Genomic DNA, 22,793 nt, shown 5'->3' on the forward strand with positions numbered 1-22,793 from the left:
TAAATGCTAAATACTGGAAGCATCAAATGGTTTGGTCAAACATTGTTACATCTCAGCAGTGGCAGCGAATTGCTGTCATCGGTTCATGAGATTCAAAGACTTAAAAGCACAAGTTTTTACATCAGTGAAAGAAAGTATAGAACTGTTGGTGGTGTTGGTTGTGATTTTATGGGTCCGTTTGCCAGGAGCACAAATCATGTTATGGCTGCTAACACTTGCGAGAGGGCCATAACGGGATTTGCGGTGGCGAGATCTCGCTTTTGAGATCTTCCCCGCCACCTGCTGGCGACGTGATCAGGTTGGCACCCAGCGAGGGATTGAAGCAGATTACCATGAATTTAAATGCATTCCCCCGGCGACATGATGTAACGGCGGCAGGAGTCACTATAGGTTTCCAAAATCAGAAACCAGCTGTGATGAACACGGTGGGGCTTAAAGATGAATACAACCCCCAGGTGATGAGGGGCCTGGCCAGCCAGTACCCTGGCACTACCAGGCGGTGGGGCTTTTCGGGAACCCCATGGGGAGAGGGGAGGGAGAGAAACAGAGAGAGACCGAGAATTGGGGAAGGGGTGTAACGTTCAGGTCGCCCTGATGGCAAAGTTGAGGGAGGGGTGGAGCAGAGGAGTTTCCTGCCCATTGAATGGGAGGCGGGGTTGGCCCTCTGTTTTGGAGGGTTGAGGGTGTTCCCCTTGATTGTTGGCTGTCCCAATGTCAAGGGTGGGGAAGGGGCGCCTTTAAATTCACTTTGAGATCGGGGCATCCTTTCTGAATCCCAGCTGTGGTGATACGTTTAAGACCCCCCCTGCACACACACACACCCACACACACACACACACCCACCCAAGAAAGCTGGCTATGTGATCCTCACCAGCACTTTGAACTTTCACAGAGTGCCATTTGATCTGGCTCGAAAAGGCAGCTGGGAAACCAGTGAGTTCCATATTGCTTTTCTTGCCTACTCCACCCTTTATCTTCTGGCCCGAGTTTGCTTTCCACACTGTAGGTAATGTCTGAGTCTACTCTTGTTCCACAGCGCCAGCAGCTTTCTAATACTTGCCCAAGAGCAAGGCACCATCAACCTTTAGGTTCAGAAACTTTTTTCTAATTCATTTATGGGACGTGGGCTTCGCTGGTTAGGCCAGCATTTATTGCCCATCCCTAGTTGACCTTCAGAGGTGGTTGTGAGCTGCCTTCTTGAACCGCTGCAGTCCCTGAGGTATAGCTACACCCACAATCCTCTTGGCGAGGGAGTTCCAGGATGTTGCCCCAGCGACATTGAAGGAACAGCGATATATTTCTAAGTCAGGGTGATGAGGGACTTAGAGGGGAACCTCCAGGTGGCGGGGTTCCCAGGTATCTGCTGCTCTTGTCCTTCTAGATGGTAGTGATCGTGGGTTTGGAAGGTGCTGCCTGAGGAATTTTAAAATAAATAAATTTAGAGTACCCAATTCATTTTTTCCAATTAAGGGGCAATTTAGCATGGCCAATCCACCTACCCTGCACATCTTTGGGTTGTGGGGGCGAAACCCACGCAATCACAGGGAGAACGTGCAAACTCCACACGGACAGTGATCCAGAGCCGGGATCGATCCTGGGACTTTGGTGCCATGAGGCAGCAGTGCTAACCACTGCGCCACCATGCTGCCCCTGCCTAAGGAACTTTGGCGAGTTATTGCAGTACATCTTGTAGATGGTACACACGGCTGCTACTGTTGATCGGCGGTGGAGGGATTGAATGTTTGTGGAAGGAGGAGCAATCAAGCGGATTGCTTTGTCCTGGATGGTGTTGAGCTTCTTGAGTGTTGTTGGAGCTGCACTCATCCAGGCAAGTGGAGAGTATTCCATTACACTCCTGACTTGTGCCTTGTAGATGGTGCACAGGCTTGTGGGTTGGGGGGGGGGGGGGGGGGGGGGGCGGGGGGGTCAGGAGGTAGACACGTATATTAAGTATGCAATTAAATCACCTTGATAGGATCACTTCTTGCCAAAATTTACAAAAGGCAGCGATAAACCAAATGGTAACAATAACAATTGGTTGTTCTGTTCCTTGTAACATGGACACTGATGTTGGCACTTGTTCCCAAAGTACCAAGTTAAATCAGGTGGCACATTGGAGCACCACGCAGTTTACGTGAACAGTGAAAGATGCAGGATTCATCTCCATGTTAAGGGTCCCATTTCAGCTGCTTTATTTCAGAATAACATGGAGAAGTACTGAGCAACGACTTTCCCACAGCAAAGGAGAGAATGGATCCCTTGACTGTGTTGCATGCCTCCCAGATGATTGTCTGATTTTGGCAGCCTCAGGAAAATCAACCAATGTCTGGTCAGCTCCGAGAGAGTCATGCCTTCAATTTCCACCCCCTCAAAAAAAAAGAAAATCGATAACGTTTTGTTTTATCGGTTGAGTCCACTTTTTAAAATGTGTTATTTTTCAAAATGTTTGTTAAATCACTGTGCCATCATGATGGTAGACACAGAGAAGCTGGCTACATACAGCCAGTTACTCCCAGATATAGGGTCCGTGCAGACACTGTGTAGATGCAGTTGCACTTTGGGAACACTATGCTGCATTGTCTGGAACAATTTACTTACTGTGATGTTGAGGGGAAAGAACTGGTAATTTAAAATTAATTTTAGTAAGCCACTGGGTAGTAAAATCAACCTTGTTTGCATTTTATTATAAGCAGAAACAATGCTAAAGAATGGGTTTCCCCTCAGCAGTAGCCTTTAGAAAAAGAATCAGTTACAAAGAGTTACTATTAACTTGAACATCCTTTTGTTTGTTTCTGTTGTCGGATATTTTTGTTGGAATGCTGAGTGATGGTTACATCATCAAGGGAATCGGCTTAAAGAAGTCCCTCAGCCCCACCATGTGAAAGAGATAAATTAACATGCACAGTTGAAATTGAAGCACCCGGGGTTAATGACTGTGTCTCTGCTGATGTCAGTTGCCTCACGGTTGAGCTCTGTAACTGTTTTCGAGCTAGTTCCTGATGTCAGTATTGGCAATACTGTTCTAACAACAGCTTCAAAGCAAAGCAATCAACAACAAAAATAAAAGCTATCTTTAAAGTTGTTTATTTATAAAGCTGATTTTTGTTTAAAGGGTCAGTGGTTACTCTTGCTTATTGAGCTCCGTTGAAAGTTCTTAACTCAGAATTGACAGCTCCCTCCTGTGTTAAACAATAGCTGAGCTGATGCCTTGCAGGAGAGGTATGCTGCCAAAACAGAAGTAAGAGCCTCCAGCAGAGCTTGTTGAGATTTCATTAATAAATTCTACATCTTTGTAAATGGCACAGGACAGGTCAATCTTGGTTTTATCAACTATCTTGTGATACTGATCAATTGTTTTTAACTTATACAGAAAAAATTGAGTGGTTGTGTTGTAATGAGGATACTTGCTATTTGAAAAACCTTTTCTCAAACATGTTATTCAGTAGCATTATTAATGTGTGCAGCAGGTGCAAAGCTTGTCGTTCTAATCTATATAGCCTTTGTGTTGCTTTCATCCTCTGCATTACTGAGTCATAGCTGTAATTACAGAATCATTAAATTCTGAGGTGCTTTTAAAAGGGATTGTTTCTATCTCCTATTTTTGTCCCTTTGCAGATGTCAAACCCTCTAATATGCTGGTGAACACACGAGGACAGGTCAAGCTGTGCGATTTTGGAGTGAGCACCCAGGTATGCTCATGGGGGCATCTTTATTCAAATCACCTGGCCACAAATCAAAGGGATCCACATCAGAGGCCCCCTGTTGAGGGAGAGACTTATTCACATTTAATCTCTGAGTGACTATCCTTCATCAGAGAATGATTGTTCATTGTTTAATGACAGAAAAATTGCTGATATTGTAATTACTATTTAAAAATAGAACAGTTCATTGATATGCGTATTTGATATGAAATGTTTGGCCAGACAATAGGGAGGGCAGAGCACATGCCGTGTCTGGGGAACTGTGGAGGCCTGCAATAAAAATTAATGTGGAGATCAACAATAGTGGCGGGCATTTACAAGGCGATGCACAAAATTTAATTAATTTCCATTTTTGGCCCTTGAGACACTTGTGGTGGTGACCTGTGAGCTTGCTTTGGTGTTGATTTGAATTGCAGTCGCCCTCTTTTCTCAGTCAAAGATTTTGAAGAAATAGAAGGTCAGTGGTATATTAAAAGTTGTCAAAGTCTATTCTCCCCAGTGCATTTTATGTTCTCCATTTTGTCAATGTGTAAGCAGACAGCTCGTGTCAGGATAGTGTGCTGGTCTCCTGTGACCGAAAATTTTGTTCAGATTGTTAACTGTTCAGAAAACCGACTTTGTTATAAACGATTGCCGCTTTTATAATGCAGTGATACAAGTTTATTTTGTCGTCATACTGAATTGAAGGCCAAGGAAATGTATTTCGGAATTGCATTCTGCTATTAAAATTTTAGAAAAAATATACATCTTAAATTTGTGCGAATGAAATACTGACTAAGCTATTTTCCGACAGGATGTAGTTAGCATATTGTCAAAGACTACTGGCCAAATACATTGAGTTGATGATGGTTTGAAAGCCAAGCCATTGTATATGTAACTCTTCAGCACTAGCGGTTGATAACCCATTTAAAAAGATCATACCAGAAATGAATGGGTTTTATTATGAATGGTGCCCGGACAAGTCCCCCCCCAATTCGTTACAATCCCACATGAGATACCCCCAAATTGTTATACTCTGGGTGAAGAGGAATGAACTGGCTCCCCTTCTTTATGCAACCCCCTTGGTTGGCACAACAAGTTTAATTTGAAAGGATCCTCTCCCTTGTGGATACCTTTTCCCAGTCCAAATGTATTTATGCTTTAAAAGGAGCCAATTTAACCAGGCTTTCTTGGATTAAAGAGTGAGTGAGTTTATTAGTTACTAAAACGTGAGATGAAAATAACAAACCGCACCATATATACGAATAGATTAAAAATGAGATGAGTCCAAAAATATAAGGCACGATCTAATAGCCACGTTGCGCCCGACTTGGGATGTGACACGGACAGTAAATTTTACGCCTCGCCATGCCTTGTGAGATTTTTAAAATCTTAATATACAGGATGTGGGCGTCACTGGTTAGGCCAGCGTTTATTGCCCATGCCTAGTTGCCCGCCTTCTTGAACCGCCGCAGCCCCGAAGGGGTAGGAACATCCACAGTGCTGTTAGGGAGGGAATGCCAAGATTTTCACCCAGCGACAGTGAAGGAACGGCAGTATATTTCCAAGTCAGGGTGGTGAGTGACTTAGAGGGGAACCTTCAGGTGGTGGGGTTCCTAGGTATCTGATGCTCTTGTCCTTCTAGATGGCAGTGGTCATGGCACCCTGATCTCTTCCTGCACTGTCGAGCGGATCTTCTCAATGCAGGAAATGAAGGTGACTGTCGAGGCCTGAAAAAATAACAGTCCCATTCGATAGCGGAGTCGTTCACCGTCGGGAAGCACGCCAGCAACCCGCCCCACATTGGGACTCTTTTTTTTTTCATTAAATCGCACCAATGAGTTTTAAAAAGATGTACAAATCAATGTTCGGCTTGTCTGTGAGGAGTAGATGATGAAATGTTGCGACCATTAAATTGGGTGACTCTGATACCACAGACTTCTACATTTGATCAGTTAGTTTTGACATTCTTAGTTCTGCAAGTTAGCTGGAAGGAGTTGTCCTGCTTCCTTTTCGACTGTGGCTTCGCTGACTTGGCTTGCTTCCAGCCATCAGAGAGCAAGAGTGACTTTACCTGCCAGTCTGTGATCCTTACAGACACATTTGCACTATAGAACTGGAACACCAGACAGCACATGGAGACCAGAGTTGCAGTTGGCTTTTAACCCCTTTTCTTATGTATTTCTTGAAGGGAAAACCGCAAATATGTCTGGGATCTAACTCCCAGGAGATGGGTTCTGCTGAGATGGTAATCAGCTTCCATTATCTCCACAAGAGATTATAGTTCAGTTTGGATTGCACCTTTCCTTTAAAATGCCTCTGTGAAAAAGGGTACATCTCTGTTGTATCTGTCTGGAACAAGTGTAATCCACATAGGAAGTGGTTACTTGTCTCAACTAGTTTTCTGCTTCTGTATCATTTTTTATTGTCATGACAGTATACATACAAGGAAAGATTGACAGGTTGACTCCCTCTTCTCTTGAAAAAAGAAGGCTAAGGGGTGACTTAATAGAGATCTTTAATATTCTGAAAGGTTTTGATAGAGTGGATACAGGGAGCATAGGGGCCATGGACCTAAGATAATTGCAACTCAGCTGAAAGTCAGAAGTTGGATTTTACTCACGGATTAAGTTTTAGTGGAATTATTCTTTTAGAAATGTTTTTCTTGAATCGTGGCCTCTCGTTGACAGTGCAGAAATACCCTTTCACAGAGGAACTACCTTGTGCTGGATGCTGAATTTTTAAATCCGTCTCAGGAAAGGTGACACAAGACTGCCACAAAATCCATATCAAGAACATAGTGTTAGCCATGTGTTTGAATAAATTATGACATTAAAAAAAGTACTTGCCTGAACTTTTAGAACATATTGGGAACAGCAAAATGAACCAGGCAGTTAGTAATGCGATGTTACAGACATTAACTAATAAATCAGCATCTGCAGTTGCAACCTTTGTGGTGGAAAGATTTGTAAAAACAAAACAGCTCAAGTTGATGGTTCTAAAAAGGATATTTTGCAGCCTGGAATATCAGATCATGGAATTTAATGGCCATTCATATGGCCTAGGTTAAGATTTCTGACTCCACTAAGTTTGATTGCACCAGTTTCCTTTCCTAATTTCTAAGCAAGGCTGAGTACCTCGATTGTACCGGGTGCTTCATCTTGGACAAGGGATAGCAAGGGACATAAAGGGGTCTGTGACAAAAGGTCAGAGAGGGCAAACACCTTTGGATTGAGTACACCTTTTAGATACTAAAATCATCCACCTTATCTGCTCTCCACCCTTGTCCCCAATTCCATTCACCTCTTCTGCTGATTGTTACATGAGTGAAACATTGCACAATCTTGTTTTATTCAACACTGAACTATTCCAAATTTTAATTTTTTAACTTTTGCTTTCTGTTCTTTTATTTTATCTTTCTTAATCCAATCTCTTTCCCTCTTTCAACATCTGTTTGGACTCTAATTCACCAATTTTATTTCACTCTCCTCGGCTGTCATTCAATTTCTTTCTCAATCCTTAAATCTCAACAGTTGTTCATATATATCATCTTTATCGTCACAAGTAGGCTTACATCAACACTGCAATGAAGTTATTGTGAAAAGCCCCTAGTCACCACATTCTGGCGCCTGTTCGGGTACACTGAGGGAGAATTCAGAATGTCCAATTCACGTAACAGCACGTCTTTCGGGACTTGTGGGAGGAAACTGGAGCACCCGGAGGAAACCCACGCAGGCACATGGGGAACTCCACACAGACTCCACACAGACAGTGACCCAAGCCGGGAATCGAACCTGGCATCCTGGAGCTGTGAAGCAACAGTGTTACCCACTGTGCTACCGTGCTGTCCACGATAACGAGATAAACAGTTAAGGAGATAAACAGTTAGTCCCATCATTTATTAACGTCCCAGATGTTCCATTGTCCTCTTATCAATTTGCACTTGCAGAAGCTACAAGGTAAAGAGTTTACAAGCAACGGGTGAAAGATAATGGGCGAAATTCTCCCCTACCCGGCGGGGCGAGGGGGTCCCGGCGTAGCAGAGTGGCGCCAACCACTCCGGCGTCGGGCCTCCCCAAAGGTGCGGAATTCTCCGCACTTTAGGGGCTAGGCCTGCACCGGAGTGGCCCCCGCTCCGCCGACTGGTGCCAACGGCCTTTTGCACCACGCCGATCGGCGTCGGGGCTGGCCGAAAGGCCTTCGCTGGTCGGCGTGAGTCTGCGCATGCGCGGTGGAGGGGGTCTCTTCCGCCTCCGCCATGGTGGAGGCCATGGCGGCGGTGGAAGAAAAAGGGTGCCCCCACGGCACCGGCCCGCCTGTCGATCGGTGGGTCCCGATCGCGAGCCAGGCCACCGTGGGGGCATCCTCCGTGGTCCGATCGCCCCACGTCCCCCCCCAGGACCCCGGAGGCCCACTCGCACCGCCAATCCCGCCGGCACCAGAGGTGGTTTAAACCACGTCGGCGGGAGAGGCCTGACAGCGGCGGGACTTCGGCCCATCGTGGGCCGGAGAATTGTCGCGGGGGCCCTCCGATCGGCGCGAGGGGCACGCCGATCGTCTGGGCGTGGTTCCCGCTACTGCCGATTCCCGGGTGGCAGAGAATTCCGGCCACGGCGGGGACGGGATTTACGCCGGCCCCGGGTGATTCCCCGACCCTGCGGGAGGGGTCGGAGAATTCCGCCCAATGTCCAAAGGGCCACGTGCAGTGCTCCACTCCAACAAAATTTGAACCATTGACGTTATAATACATTCCTTGGTATCACCTCATCTAACCCCACTCCTGCAACACTGTCCGATTTTATGCCCTAGTGCTTATTATGTCTTCCAACTTTCTACACTTGTGCCGCTCCCTATAGTATAGCATATCTCCCATCTCTCTTCTGTAATATCAGCTGTCTTCACATCTGGAGCTTTCAATCTAAAACATTTTCTCCCTGTTTTAAAACCTATCTCTATGGTTCTTTAGTTTTGTCCAACAACTCGTCAGTGACAGCACAGCATGAATTTCTTCTCTGTGAAGTATTCTGGGATGTTTACTAAAAGCAAGTTGTTGTCCACATGCTAGACCGTACCACAGTTTCTATTAAAAATACCAAGAATCGTTTGTCAAAGAAATATAACATTTAATGACCATCATTACTGTTTTGTTTTTTAAATAATTTTTATTGGAATTTTTTGAAAAATATATATCAACAAAACAATAATAATAATAAACACCCCCCGGCACCCGTAACAACGGACCATCATTACTGTTTTAAATACAAGTATTTGAGGATGCAAGTTGTTAAGTTTTATTGATCAGTTTTACCTAAATCACAACCCCATTTCTTTTGTAGCTGGTGAATTCAATAGCCAAAACTTATGTGGGAACAAATGCATACATGGCGGTGAGTAAATATTCTATTCTTGTCACAAGTATTAGTGGTTATTGCCAAGACATACATATATTGGACAATATTGTATTTCTTGAGGCAATCACAAAATACATTGTTGCAATTTATTCTTCTATCGCTGTATACTGCATTTAACAAGCAAAAAGTAATTGCCATATTTGGATGGAGAGAAATGTGTGATTTTGTAAATCAGTATCAATTCAGGTCTGTTTTTATCTGGAGTCTACAGTAAACAATAAAGACATTGAAATTAAGTTGCAAGAAATTATACACCTCAGCTGTTGCCCTTTCTTGGGTCTGCTAGATGTGTGTTCTGCCCCTACCCTACAGAATAAGCACCCAAATGTTTCATCCTATATTATCCATATGTATGGCATTGTATAGCAGCTGCCATCTCCATTTAGACATGAAATGAAATGAAAATCGCTTATTGTTACGAGTAGGCTTCAAATGAAGTTACTGTGAAAAGCCCCTAGTCGCCACATTCCGGCACCTGTTCGGGGAGGCTGTTACGGGAATCGAACCGTGCTGCTGGCTTGCCTTGGTCTGCTCTCAAAGCCAGCGATTTAGCCTAGTGAGCTAAACAGCTAAACAGACAAGTGCTTTATTCCTGTATAAGTAATACCTTAAATTACTGTCACCGGACTTTTTTTCTTTGGTTGTACCAAATATGTTATTTAATGTTTTGCTTAGGGTTTACAATTATTATCCATAAACCCTGATGCCTGCTGTCAAAATGTTTGGTCATTCATTTCTATCAACATTTGCCAATCCAAGTTGCTGTGTCAACATTTCCAGCTGAACTTTCCTTGATCGTATGTCACAAAGTAGTTGCAGTGTCTGGCCACAAAATGGCTCTGTGGATCAAGTTTCTGATGTCTCACTGCCATCTTGCATCTTTAAAAAATATCACTAACTGGGCGGCAGGGGGGCGCAGTGGTTAGCACTGCTGCCTCACGACGCTGAGGACCTGGGTTCGATCACAGCCCCGGGCCACTTCTGTGTGGAGTTTTGCACATTCTCCCCGTGTCTGTGTGGATCTCACCCCCACAACCCAAAGGTATGCAGGTGAATTGGCCGCGCTAAATTGTCCCTTAATTGGAAAAAAAATCATCGACTGACTATGGACAATTCCAAAGACAGTTTACTAAAATACAGTACATTTGTCCTAATTTTTCCCCTTGTTGGTATGATAAACCTCCAAATTAATGTGCTAAAATCAATACTTATTTGTTAACAGTTTCAAAGTAACTGTATAAATTTAGATGAAGAATATGATACCATTTTTTGCATTTATAAGGCTGCAGAATACCTTCAAGAGAAAGGATGGGCAGATTTTTAACGATGCAATTAGAAAGGCATAACATTAGTAAATGGCAAATTGGCAACCCATTTTACTCTAATTTTAACAAAAATGCATTTCCACTCCTTCGTAATTCTAATTAGCTACTTTTTAGTTTCATCCCTTACATTTGTAGAATTCTACATCCAAGATGGCTGCCATACAGCGTGCTGATCATACAGCTGCAGACTGACTGCTCAGAGCAGCATCAGAAGCACATGATTTAATTGTTGAATTTATAAAAATCTCCGGTTTGGTGATTTCTTTCAATAGAGAGGGTGAAGGGTACAATAATTGACTTCAGTGTACAGAGACGAATATCAGTTATAATTCCCACTCCTGATCAAATCCACCAACCTCTGCATGCCTGAAGGTTAGACTGAACCTTAATATAATTTTTGTGTGTGACAGTGATAAAGGTAAACTTTCCCTTCTCATTCTTCTCAACCGGTTAGAAGCCTTGGACAATCTGACAACATCAACCCCCTCCTATGACTTCCACTGTCGCCCAGCCGAGTGGGGCTGCACTTAGCCATTTCAATTCTTATTTATCTAATTGAAAATTGTGCCAGAGAATCACCTGCATTGGCTTCTCTTCCCACTCCCTCGTTTTATCTGTGGTATTCTCTGAGGATGTATCCCTGACCTTCTCCAATTTCTCATTTACATGTTGTCCTTCAGTAACATCATCCAAAGACACAATGTCAGTTTTTACATATGCGCGTATAACACTCTACTTCGCACCACCTCCCTTGACTCTCTACTTTCTCGAAATTATCAGACTGCTTGTCCAACGTCAAGTACTGGATGAGTAACAATTTCCTCCATGTAAATATTGGAAAGACTGATAAAATCTGTGATGGAGAACTGCAAAGCCTTGCAACCACTTGACTAAAGTCACTACACATCACGTGACGCTTTGCAAGCAGGGGATGTATTCTCCTGATACATAACACCCCTCCCCCTTTACTTCATTAGTGCAATGACAACGATTTAACATTCATACAACAGCTGCACTTATACATTATCTGTATACACATATATATAGTCCAGTAAGGCAGTCTCTCAGGTGGACTTCTGTTCCGTTGAGTTGAATTTGATGTTTTGGAACCTGGCTACTCAAGACCTTGGGTCCTCGTTTCCTTCAGTAGGTGCTACTTCCTGGGAAGTTACTCGAGTGTCTGTCGCTATAGGTAGTGGAAAGTCCTCAGAAACAGTATCTGAACTTATTTCTGGGTTTGGTCTCTGTTCTGAAGTATCGCTGTCTCGATTTTCCAACGGTAGAGCCTCTGGAGAACTCTCGGTGATTTCACTTTGTGAAGCTTGTAGCTGATCAGCATGACATCGTCAAATTCTTTCATTATCCGTCTGTACGATGTATGTCTTTGCTAGGATCACAGCAGGTATCCATTTCTCATTCGTAGTGTAGCTGCGAGCTAGCAGACGGTCTCCTTGGTTGAATACTTGCTTTTTGGAACTTTGCTCCCTCCTAGCAATTTGTGCTTCTTGTTGCCGTTTAACAATCTCTGAAGTATCAGGTGGAGCTAACCAATCAAACTGTTCCCAATTTCCTTTTGAACAACAGCATTGTTGGTGAACTGTAATTGTGCAGTGTTCCAGTAAGATATTTGTTTACTCTTGCCAATGTCCCCATGTCTTTCGAAGCTTTGGAATGTTTCAAAGGTTCAACAAAATCATAGAATTTACAGTGCAGAAGGAGGCCATACGGCCCATCGAGTCTGCACCGGTCCTTGGAAAGAGCACCCTATATGAGCCCTCACCTTCACCCTACCCCCGTAATACAATAACCCCACCCAACCTTTTTGGACACTAAGGGCAGGTTATGGCCAATCCAACTAACCTGCACATCTTTGGGCTGTGAGAGGAAACCAGAGCACCCGGAGGAAATCCGCGCAGATACAGGAGAACGTGTAGACTCCGCACAGACAATGATCCAAGCCGGGAATCGAACCTGGGACCCTGGAGTTGCGAAGCAACTGTGTTAACTACTGTGCTACCGTGCCGCCAATGTTCAGTCAATCCATTTGTTGCGGATGATACAGAGCTGACTTGATATGGTGTTTATCATTTACCTTCAAGTAATCCTCAAACACCTTTGAAGTAAACTGAGAATCATTGACACTGTGGTGATCACAAGTTAACTAGATGCAATACAACTGAGCAAACACTAGAGGGGGCACGGGAGAGCCATATAAATAGACGGGGACAGGAAGTGAGGACATACTTCACAGCAGGCAGAACTGGTAGCTGTACACACACAGCAGCAAGTAGCACTGAAGGTAGCCGTAGGTAGAGCTCTGAAGAGAGAACGAATTCACAATAAAGCATCTTCTCCACATTTGAGACTACGAGCTTTATTAAGACACGAGTAACAACACATGGTACCCAGGAGTGGCTTCAGATGCTTACTACAGGACAACTCAGTGGCAGACATAGAAAGAACAAAATGGCATGGAAATCTCCTACTGGACATTCGACTTGGGAAGACATCGCTGATGGGAGGAAGTGCCTTGGATTCACACTTCAGCTGGACACGAATGGAAATGTAAAAAGTGTCTGGGAAAGGTTTAAACAATGGTTCGGTTACGGTATCATAGCATATGATGCAGAAGCAGCCTCAGACGAAATTAAAATAGCAATTCTCATCGAAGGACATGAAGCTACGAAAGTTTATAATGGATTTAAATACTCAAAAGGTGAAGACAGAAACAGCTTACAAACGGTACTAAACAAATTTGAAGAGTACTGTAAGGAATTTACACAGCAAGGCATGCTCAGAGGCCAAACTGCACAGAGACTGAGTGATGCAAAACTTAAAAAATCACGAAAAGAACAAGAAATCGCGAATGAAAAGTACAGATCAAAAAGAAGAAATAACACGAATTTCTCACAAAGCCAAAACGCTGAAACCCAGTCCAGATCGGGAAGAGAAGGTAACTTACAACTTTTAGAAATCCAGTCCAGATGGGACAGAAAAATCGCTGAAATCCGCGAAAAAATGGCGTCGGAGCACATTTTGCAGTCTCCGGTAAGCAAAGAACTACAAATTGCGTCTGCGCATGCGCCGGAACCGGAAGCCGCGCATGCGCAGTTTAAAAAATATCGCGGTGCCGATCGTTATGCGCATGCGCAAGCCGCGCATGCGCAGTCAAAAAAAGTTTTGGTCGCGGATCGTAATGGAAGGCCGATTTGCGCATGCGCAATGCATTCCTGCGCGTGACGTCATGACGTCTGAGCATCCCAACCACGCCCACTTAAAAGGGAAATGCCCGAAAATTGAAAACAAGACACTTAAAGTGGTAAACACAAATTTTCTTGCCTCAGAACACAGAAAAACGCCTGAACTTAAACCAACAGTTAAAAACAACTTGCACAACACCCTGAAAAAAGCAGTCTGCACCACCCAAAGTGAAGAGAACAAAAAGAATTCCGAAACAACAAAAGATGATTTGTTTTTCGAAGATTACCTCTCAGACATGGCTGAGTCAGTCGGATATGCTTATCACAGCATCAGCAACACGGTCGCAAAGCACAACACGAACCAACTCGTGGTAGATGAATCCAACCAAGATGATTTGGTTTTCAAAGAATACTACTCAGACATGGCTGAGTCAGTCGGATATGCTTATCACAGCATCAGCGACACGGTCGCAAAGTTCAACACGAATCAACTCGTGGTAGAAGAAGCCAACGAAGATGAAATGGGTTTCAAAGAATACTACTCAGACATGGAGGAGTTATTTGGACATGCTGATCACAGCATCAGCGACACCGTTGCAAAGCTCAACACGACTCTACTCATGGTAGATGAATCCAACACCATGATGCCATGGCAGCTCGTCGATACATTGGATGACAGCAATACCCTAGACGAAGACGACGCCACACAGAGAGCACAGGAAGACTCCACAGAGCGAGCGATGACAGGCTGCACAGTGCGAGTGATGAAAGACTCCAAAAGGGATGCAAGCAAACACTCCCTGGCGAACACCATGCATGAACAAGACCATGAAGGTAAACCCGCTGTATCTGAGCAACCGCAAGCAGACTATGAAAGTCTACCAAGCTCACATGAACAAGAAGAAGACAATGCACCTCTACCCACTGCATGCGAAGACAGTGACAAGGTGATCACACTCGACGTACAGGATCACAGCGAGACTGACAGTTCTCAGCTTGTCTGTACCGAAGCACAGAGCGAAAACAGTAACAAGGTGATCGCACTCGACGTACAGGATCACAGCGAGACTGACAGTTCTCAGCTTGTCTGTACAGAAGCACAGAGTCGGGCCACCCAACAGTCCAGAGAGACGATGCCGAAAGAAAACATGCAGATTTTGACTCCAGAAGAGGAGCACCTGGAGTCCAGAGAGACAACGCCGAAAGAAACCATGCAGATTCTGACTCCAGAAGAGGAGCACCTGGAGTCCAGAGAGACCAAGCCAAAAGAAACCATGCAGATTTTGACTCCAGAAGAGGAGCACCTGGAGTCCAGTGAGACAACATCAACAGAAATCATGAAGATTTTAACTCCAGAAGCGGAGCACCAAGAGTCCAGAGACACCACGTCAAGTGAAATCATGCAGATTTTAACTCCAGAAGAGGAGCACCAAGAGTCCACAGACACCACGTCAATTGTAATCATGAAGTTTTTGACTCCAGAAGAGGAGCGCCAAGAATCCAGAGACACCGCGTCAAATGAAATTGAGAAGAAGTTGACTCCAGAAGAGGAGCACCAAGAAAGCAAAGATGAGGAATCAAATCCTCCACACATGATTGATGTCACCAGCACCGATGCAACATCAGATCATTCGCACCACTCTCGAGACGAAATGCTCAATGACTCAAATTATCCACACGAGTATAACAAGAAAAACAAAAGTCAGAAGAAGCACAGCAGAAACGTGAACAACAACAGCAAGAACAGAAGCAACATGGAGCGCGACAAGACCAACAACAATCGCAAGAAGCACAGCAGAAACGAGAACAACAACGGCAAGAACAAAAGCAACATGAAGCGCGACAAGACAAACAACAAAGTCAGGCACAAAGATAGCGACAAAGACAGAGACAGAAACAACAAGAACGGCAACGAAAACAACAAAGTCAGGAACAAAGATAGCGACAACACCAAAGACAGAAACGACAAAAACAGCAACGAGTACGGCAACGAAAACAACAAAGACAGGAACGACAGAAACAACAGCAATGAAACAACGACTTGTACACAATGGTACTACTCGGCACATGAAGGACAATGCCACAGCACACTGCAAAACGATGACAAGACTACAAACATGTCATGGGATGACAACGAATCGCACAAACTCACATCTGCTCCAGAACAAGCAAGCACGCCAGCATCCAAGGCGGATGAGATAATAAATCAATACCACAAGCACAGAAAAAAGTCCATGCCAGTCAACATCAGTGAGGTGACCATGCAAACACCTCGTGATGATGCATTGGGTACTTAAAATAACAAGGAACACCAACAACATTCACAGCGGACTTGCAATATCAATATCACCACGTCATCAACAACAAAAAGAAAAAAAGCTCTGAACAAATTCATCAAGTTTGGACTCATAAATGTTTTTATTAAGATTGGACATATAAATACATTGGCTTTGTAAATATGCAATAGCACCATCACCTGTATAGATACGCATATCATAAGTAACTGTTTTCTATAATTTTCTTTAACGATGTACAGCAAATATGTAAAGAGAAAAAGGGGGATGCGGTGATCGTAGATTGACTAGATACAAAACAACTGAGCAAACACCAGAGGGAGAGCTATAAATACACCGGGACAGGATGTACAATTTTCTTTAACGATGTACAGAAAATATGTAAAGAGAAAAAGGGGGATGTGGTGATCACAAGTTAACTAGATGCAATACAACTGAGCAAACACTAGAGGGGGCACGGGAGAGCCATATAAATAGACGGGGACAGGAAGTGAGGACACACTTCACAGCAGGCAGAACTGGTAGCTGTACACACACAGCAGCAAGTAGCACTGAAGGTAGCCGTAGGTAGAGCTCTGAAGAGAGAACGAATTCACAATAAAGCATCTTCTCCACATTTGAGACTACGAGCTTTATTAAGACACGAGTAACAACACAGACACTTTCAATCTGCTCTGGTGTTCCGAACCTTGCGAATATTTTGTCTAATTTCTCAGTGGTCTGCTCAGTCGCCGTTGACTTCATGATCACGATTTCTAGCCATTTAGAGTGTGCATCCACAATCACTAAGAACATGTGACCTCCACTGGACTAGCATAATCACTGTGTGTTCTCTGCTATGGCCATGTTGGCCATTCCCACGAATGTAATGGTTGCAATGGTGGAGTGTTCCTAGTTTTGTACAGAATTGACATTGCCCCTCTTTCTTTTCAATTTGAACTTCTAATCCTGGCCACCAAAAATAACTGCATGCTAATTTCTTCATCCTCACTCACCTTCTTGTAATTGGTCAAGGAATTTATTAGACAAGCACGGAGGATTCCCCATATTAGAACTTCATTCTGCACAGTCAACTGAAGTCTTTGTATAATCATAGAACTTACAGTGCAGAAGGAGGCTATTCGGCCCATCGAGTCTGCACCAGCTCTTGGAAAGAGCACCTTACCTAACCCCACACCTCCACCCTATCCCCGTAACCCAGTAACCCCACCTCACCTTTTTGGACACTAAGGGCAATTTATCATGGACTGTGGGAAGAAACCAGAGCACCGGGTCGGAGTACTCGGCAATTTCAATATCAGATCATGCTTCGCATTGGGTGGATATGGTACTGGAGATGGGGATGGTACAGAGACCAGGGTGGAAGTTAGATGTGGGACTGTTGGGGTACTGAGAGTTCTGTGACAAAATTGAAAAGGTAATCGAGGAATATGTAGGTTTTAACTGCACGGGTGAGGTGTCGAAGGCTTTAATGGTGGTGGTGAGGGATGAGGTGATCCGGTTCAAGGCTCGGCTGGACAAAGAGGAGAGGTTGGAACGTCAAAGGGTAATCGATGAAAGGCTGCACGTAGACAGGGGTTATGCAGAAGATAGGGACCCAGGCTGTTGGAAAAGAGGAAGGAACTCCAGGCGAGCTTTGACCGACCATCTACCAGGAACACCAATTGATGCTAGCAAGTGGGGGCAGTTTACGAGCATGGAGAGAAGGCGGGTCAGCTCCATAGGGACGCTGCGGCAAGGGAAATTGTCCAGGTGCAGATAGGGCAGGGAAGTTGGTGGTAGCTCCATATCCGATACTCAAGGTCTTTAAGGAATTCTATGAGAGGTTGTACAGGTCCCAGCCACCTGGAGGAGGCAGGCGATGCAGGAATATCTAGATGGGCTGGAGTAACCGAGATTAGGGGAGACGGACATTAGAGGGGGTGATAATGGAGCAGGAAATAAAAGATGCGATTGGGAGGATGCAGTCGGGGAAGGTGGCAGGACCAGATGCGTTTCCAATGAATATTATAAAAAATTCAGAAATAAGCTGGTACCACTAATGGTGGGGATGTTTGAGGAGGTGATAGGGAAGGGGGTGTTACCACAAACTTTGGGGCAGGCATCAATTTTCCTGTTACTTAAGAAAGATAGGGATCCGACAGAGTGTGGGTCGTATAGGCCCATATCGCTTTTAAACGTGGACGCAAAGATATTGGCGAAGGTACTGGCAGGTAGGCTAGAGGAGCGCCTCCCGAAGGTGATAGGTGAAGATCAGACGGAGTTTGTAAGAGGGAGGCAGCTCTTTTCGAACATTAGGAGGGTATTGAACGTGGTTATGGTACCGGCCGAGGGAAAGGAACGAGATGGTTGTAGCATTGGATGCCGAGAAAACGTCTGACTAGGTAGAATGGAGGTACTGTACTTTATGGCAGTTCTCGAGCGGTTTGGAATTGGACCCAGATTTGTGGACTGGGTAAAGCTATTATATAAGGAGCTGAGGGCCAGTGTCCGCACAAATAACATCAGCTAAGAATATTTTCCTCTCCACCGTGGGACTAGGCAGGGATGTCCTATGTCCCCCCAGCTGTTTGATTGAGCCTTGGCCATCGCGTTAAGCAGTTCGGAGGTATGGAAAGGGATAATGCGGGAAGGCAGGAATAGAGCATAGGGTGTCCTTTATATACCGATGACTTGTTATTATACTTGTTGGAACCGAGTGTATCAATAGGGGAAATACTGGAGCTGCTTCGGGTGTTTGGGTCTTTCTTGGGGTACAAATTAAATCTGGACAATAGTGAATATTTTGTGGTGTCTCGGCCAGGGGTGGGGGGACTGCCATTCCATAGGGCAGGGGCTCACTTTAGATACCTGGGGGTGCAGGTTGCTCGGGATTGGGGGGGGGGGGCTCCGTAGGTACAACATTTCCAGTTTGATGGGGAGGGTGAAAGCTGACCTAGCAAGGTGGGATGGTCTCCCTCTGTCACTGGCGGGTCGGGTACAGGCGGTTAAAATGAATGTGCTGCCGCGATTCCTGTTTATTTTCCAATGCCTGCCGATTTTCCTGGCAAAGGCACTTTTTCGAGAAATTGAAGGGATGATTACCTCGTTCATATGGGGAGGGAAGGTGGCTAGAATTAGAACGGTGCTACTACAGAGAGGAAGGCAGGCAGGGGGCTTGAGTCTTCCGAACCGGATGTATTATTACTGGGCAGCGAATGCGGGTAAGGGACGGTGCTAGGTCAGAGGGGTTAACTCCCAATGGGTCAGAATGGAGGAGAGTTTGGGTAGGGGATCTGGATTGAAGGTGCTAGCAACAGCACCGTTCCCGACGGCCCCGGGGAGATACTCAGGGAGTCCGATAGTAAAAGCTTTGTTGAGAATTTGGAGGCAGTATCGCCAACACTTCGGGTTGGGGCAGGGTCAAGGGAAATGCTGATTCGGGGGAACCATAGATTTGAGCCAGGGAAGTGGGATGGAAATTTTTGGAGATGGGAGGAGAAAGGAATTAGGACACTAAAAGATTTGTTTCTTGGGGGTCACTTTGCGGGATTGAAGGAGCTGGGAGCGAAGTATGGGCTGGAGCAGGGGGAAATATTTAGATACATGCAGGTTCGAGATTTTGCCAGAAAGGAGATACAGAGCTTCCCAGTAGAGCCGGCTTTGCTGGAGGAGGTGATGACGACAGGGGGACTGGAGAAGGGGGTATTTTCAGCGGTTTATTTGATTTGATGTGATTTGATTTATTCTCACATGTACTGAAGTACAGTGAAAAGTATTTTTCTGCGGCTGAGGGAACGTACACAGTACGTACGTAGTAGACAAAAGAATAATTAACAGAGAACATTGACAAATGGTACATCGACAAACAGTGATTGGTAACAGTGCGGAACAAGGGGCCAAACAAAGCAAATACATGCGCAAGAGCAGCATAGGGCGTCGTGAATAGTGTTCTTACTGGAACAGATCAGTCCGAGGGGAGTCTTGTAACTGGGTAAGAAGCTGGTGCTTTGTCTGGATGTGCGGGTCTTCAGACTTCTGTACCTTCTGCCTGATGGAAGGGACTGGAAGAAAGCAATGCCTGGGTTGGAGGGGTCTCTGACAATGCTGTCTGCCTTCCTGAGGCAGCGGGAGGTGTAGACAGAATCAATGTGGGGGTGGCAAGCTTGTCTGATGCATTGGGCTGAGTTCACCACACTCTGCAGTTTCTTGCGACCTTGGGCCGAGCAGTTGCCATACCAACCTGTGAGGCAGCCGGATAGGATGCTCTCTATCGCACATCTGTAGAAGTTTGTGAGAGTCGATGCAGACATGCCGAATTTCTTTAGCTTCCGTAGGAAGTAGAGACGTTGTTGGGCTTTCTTGACTGTTGCATCAACGTGAGTGGACCAGGACAGACTGTTGGTGATGGTGACCCCCAGGAACTTAAAGCTATCGACCATCTCCACTTCGGAGCCATTGATGCAGAATGGAGTGTGTGTCGTGCTACGCTTCCTGAAGTCGATGATCAGTTCCTTGATCTTTCCAACATTTAGAGAGAGGTTGTTTTCGGTACACCATGCAACCAAGTGATTTAGCTCCCTCCTGTAGTCTGATTTGTCGTTGTTTGAGATACGGCCTACCACAGTCGTATCATCAGCAACTTACAGATTGAGTTGGAGTTAAATCTTGCCACACAGTCATGTGTGTTTAGGGAGTATAGTAGAGGACTGAGCACACATCCTTGCGGGGCTCCGGTGTTGAGGACTATTGTGGAGGGAGGTGCTGTTGCCTATCCTGACAGATAGTGATCTGTGGATGAGGAAGTCGAGGATCCAGCTGCACAGGAAGGGGTCAAGTCCAAGATTGCGGAGTTTGGTTATTAGTCTTGTTGGGATAATGGCGTTGAAGGCGGAACTGTAGTCGATGAACAGCAGTTTTACATAGGTGTCCTTGTTGTCGAGGTGTTTGAGTGTTGATTGTAGAGCCAGGGAGATAGCATCTGCTGTGGACCGGTTCCAGTGATAGGCAAACTGCAGTGGGGTTTATGGGGCTATTTTGGAGGAGGTGAAGACGCCGCTGGAAGGGATCAAGGCAAAGTGGGAGGAACAGTTGGGAGAGTATATGGAGTAGGGGTCTGGTGTGAGGTGCTCCGTAGGGTAAATGCCTCCACCTCGTGTGCGAGTTTGGGGCTGATACAGCTGAAGGTGGTGTTTCGACCACATGTTACAAGGGTGAGGATGAGCCGACTCTTTGAGGGAGTAGAGGATATGTGTGAACATTTCAGAGAAGGCCCTGCCAACCACGTTCCTATGTTTTGGTCCTGTCCAAAGCTGGAGGATTACTGGAACGAGGTGTTTAGGGTAATTTCTAAAGTGGTGCACGTGAAACTGGACCCGGGCCCTCAGGAGGCCATATTTGGGGTGTCGGACCAGCCGGGGTTGGAAACTAGCACGGAGGCAGATGTTGTAGCCTTCGCCTTGTTGATCGCCCGAAGGTCGATCCTGTTCAGGTGGAGATCAACCTCTCCACCCTGTGCCCTGGCATGGTGGGGGGACCTGCTGGAACTCGTGACGCTTGAAAAGGTCAAATTTGAACTGAAGGGATGAATGGAGGGATTCTACAATTCATGGGCGTTATTCATTATGCACTTTCGAGAATTGGATCACATCGAACATTAGAGGGGTGGGGGGCTGGGAGGGTTGGGGGAGGGGGACTGTATGTGCTAATGATGACTATGGGTGATTTCTGATTCCTTTTTGTCATTTGTTTATGTTAACATGCGAGCTAATGTTTGGGGCTTGATGGGAGGATGGGATCGTTGTTACAGTATTGATATGGGGATTGACATTACATTCGGTACTGATTATTCTTTATTGTTGGGTGTAAATTTGGGAGAAAATGTGAAAAAGGAGAATAAATTATTTTTTAAAAAAACATTGCACCCCATTCAGCCCACTTAGAATGTGATCCATGTTTCTCTGAAAAAGAGCATGCGCAGATGTTGTTCCAAAAGGGAGTCTTCTGTAACAAAACAGACCTTTGTGCGACACAATGGTGAGTAGCCACTGTGACACAGCTGCATTCATCTGCAGGTATTCCTACTGAATGTCTGCTGTCCAGGAAGTCCAGCCAAGTCTGTGTTCATAGTTGTTTTAAAATCTCCACATATTCTCACTGAGCCATCATGTTTCAATACCATGACATTGGCCGAATGACATATGGTACTGTTTGGCCCCATGACATTTAGCCTAATGACATATGGTACTGTTTTAGCTTTGAGCCATTTTGGTATTTGTTTAGGCTTGATTTTCATGTGCATCTCAACTCCAGCCATTGAGCTTAGAGCGTCTTCGAACACCTTCTCATACTTCACAAAGTTGTTCTAAGTCGCTCTTTGAATCTACTTGTTGATTTTCTGTTTTCCAGTTGAGTCTAATCTTTGCCAACCATGCTTTACCAAATAAAGCAGGAAAATTTCCATCGGTAATGTGAAGAGGCAACTTCGCTGTCTGTCCATTTGCTTCTTCTTCCACCATAATGCATCCTTTTAATGGTACGGCCTCTTCTTTTGTTGCTTGCTCCATAGATGTGGCAACTTTCACAGCTGCTTTTGGAGTGAGAGGGCAGCATGGTAGCACAGTGGTTAGCACTATTGCTTCACAGCTCCAGGTCCCAGGTTCAATTCCCGGCTTGGGTCACTGTATTATGCAGAGTCTGCACGTTCTCCCCATGTCTGCGTGGGTTTCCTCCGGGTGCTCCGTTTGCCTCCCAGTCCAAAGATGTGCAGGTTAGGTGGATTGGTTATGCTAAATTGCCCCATAGTGTCCAAAAAGATTAAGTAGGGTTACGGGGATAGATTGGAAGTCTGGGCTTAGTATGGTCCTCTTTCCAAGGGCCGGTGCAGACTCGATGGGCCGAATGG

The 22,793-nt window shown here is 45.2% G+C and overlaps 1 protein-coding gene across 13 annotated transcripts in view; it reads left to right on the forward strand.

Moving 5' to 3' along the window:
- map2k5 (mitogen-activated protein kinase kinase 5) overlaps nucleotides 1-22,793 on the forward strand; it is a 338,825-nt gene that overhangs the window by 198,458 nt on the left and 117,574 nt on the right. For all 13 annotated transcript variants that reach the window (XM_038814887.1, XM_038814881.1, XM_038814883.1 and 10 more), the window contains 2 exons: nucleotides 3,616-3,689; nucleotides 9,017-9,067. In XM_038814887.1, the coding sequence (XP_038670815.1) occupies nucleotides 3,616-3,689; nucleotides 9,017-9,067 (125 nt within the window). The remainder of the gene's footprint in view (nucleotides 1-3,615; nucleotides 3,690-9,016; nucleotides 9,068-22,793) is intronic.

This window comes from Scyliorhinus canicula, chromosome 12 (assembly GCF_902713615.1).
Source record: "Scyliorhinus canicula chromosome 12, sScyCan1.1, whole genome shotgun sequence".
Classification (NCBI taxonomy): domain Eukaryota; kingdom Metazoa; phylum Chordata; class Chondrichthyes; order Carcharhiniformes; family Scyliorhinidae; genus Scyliorhinus; species Scyliorhinus canicula.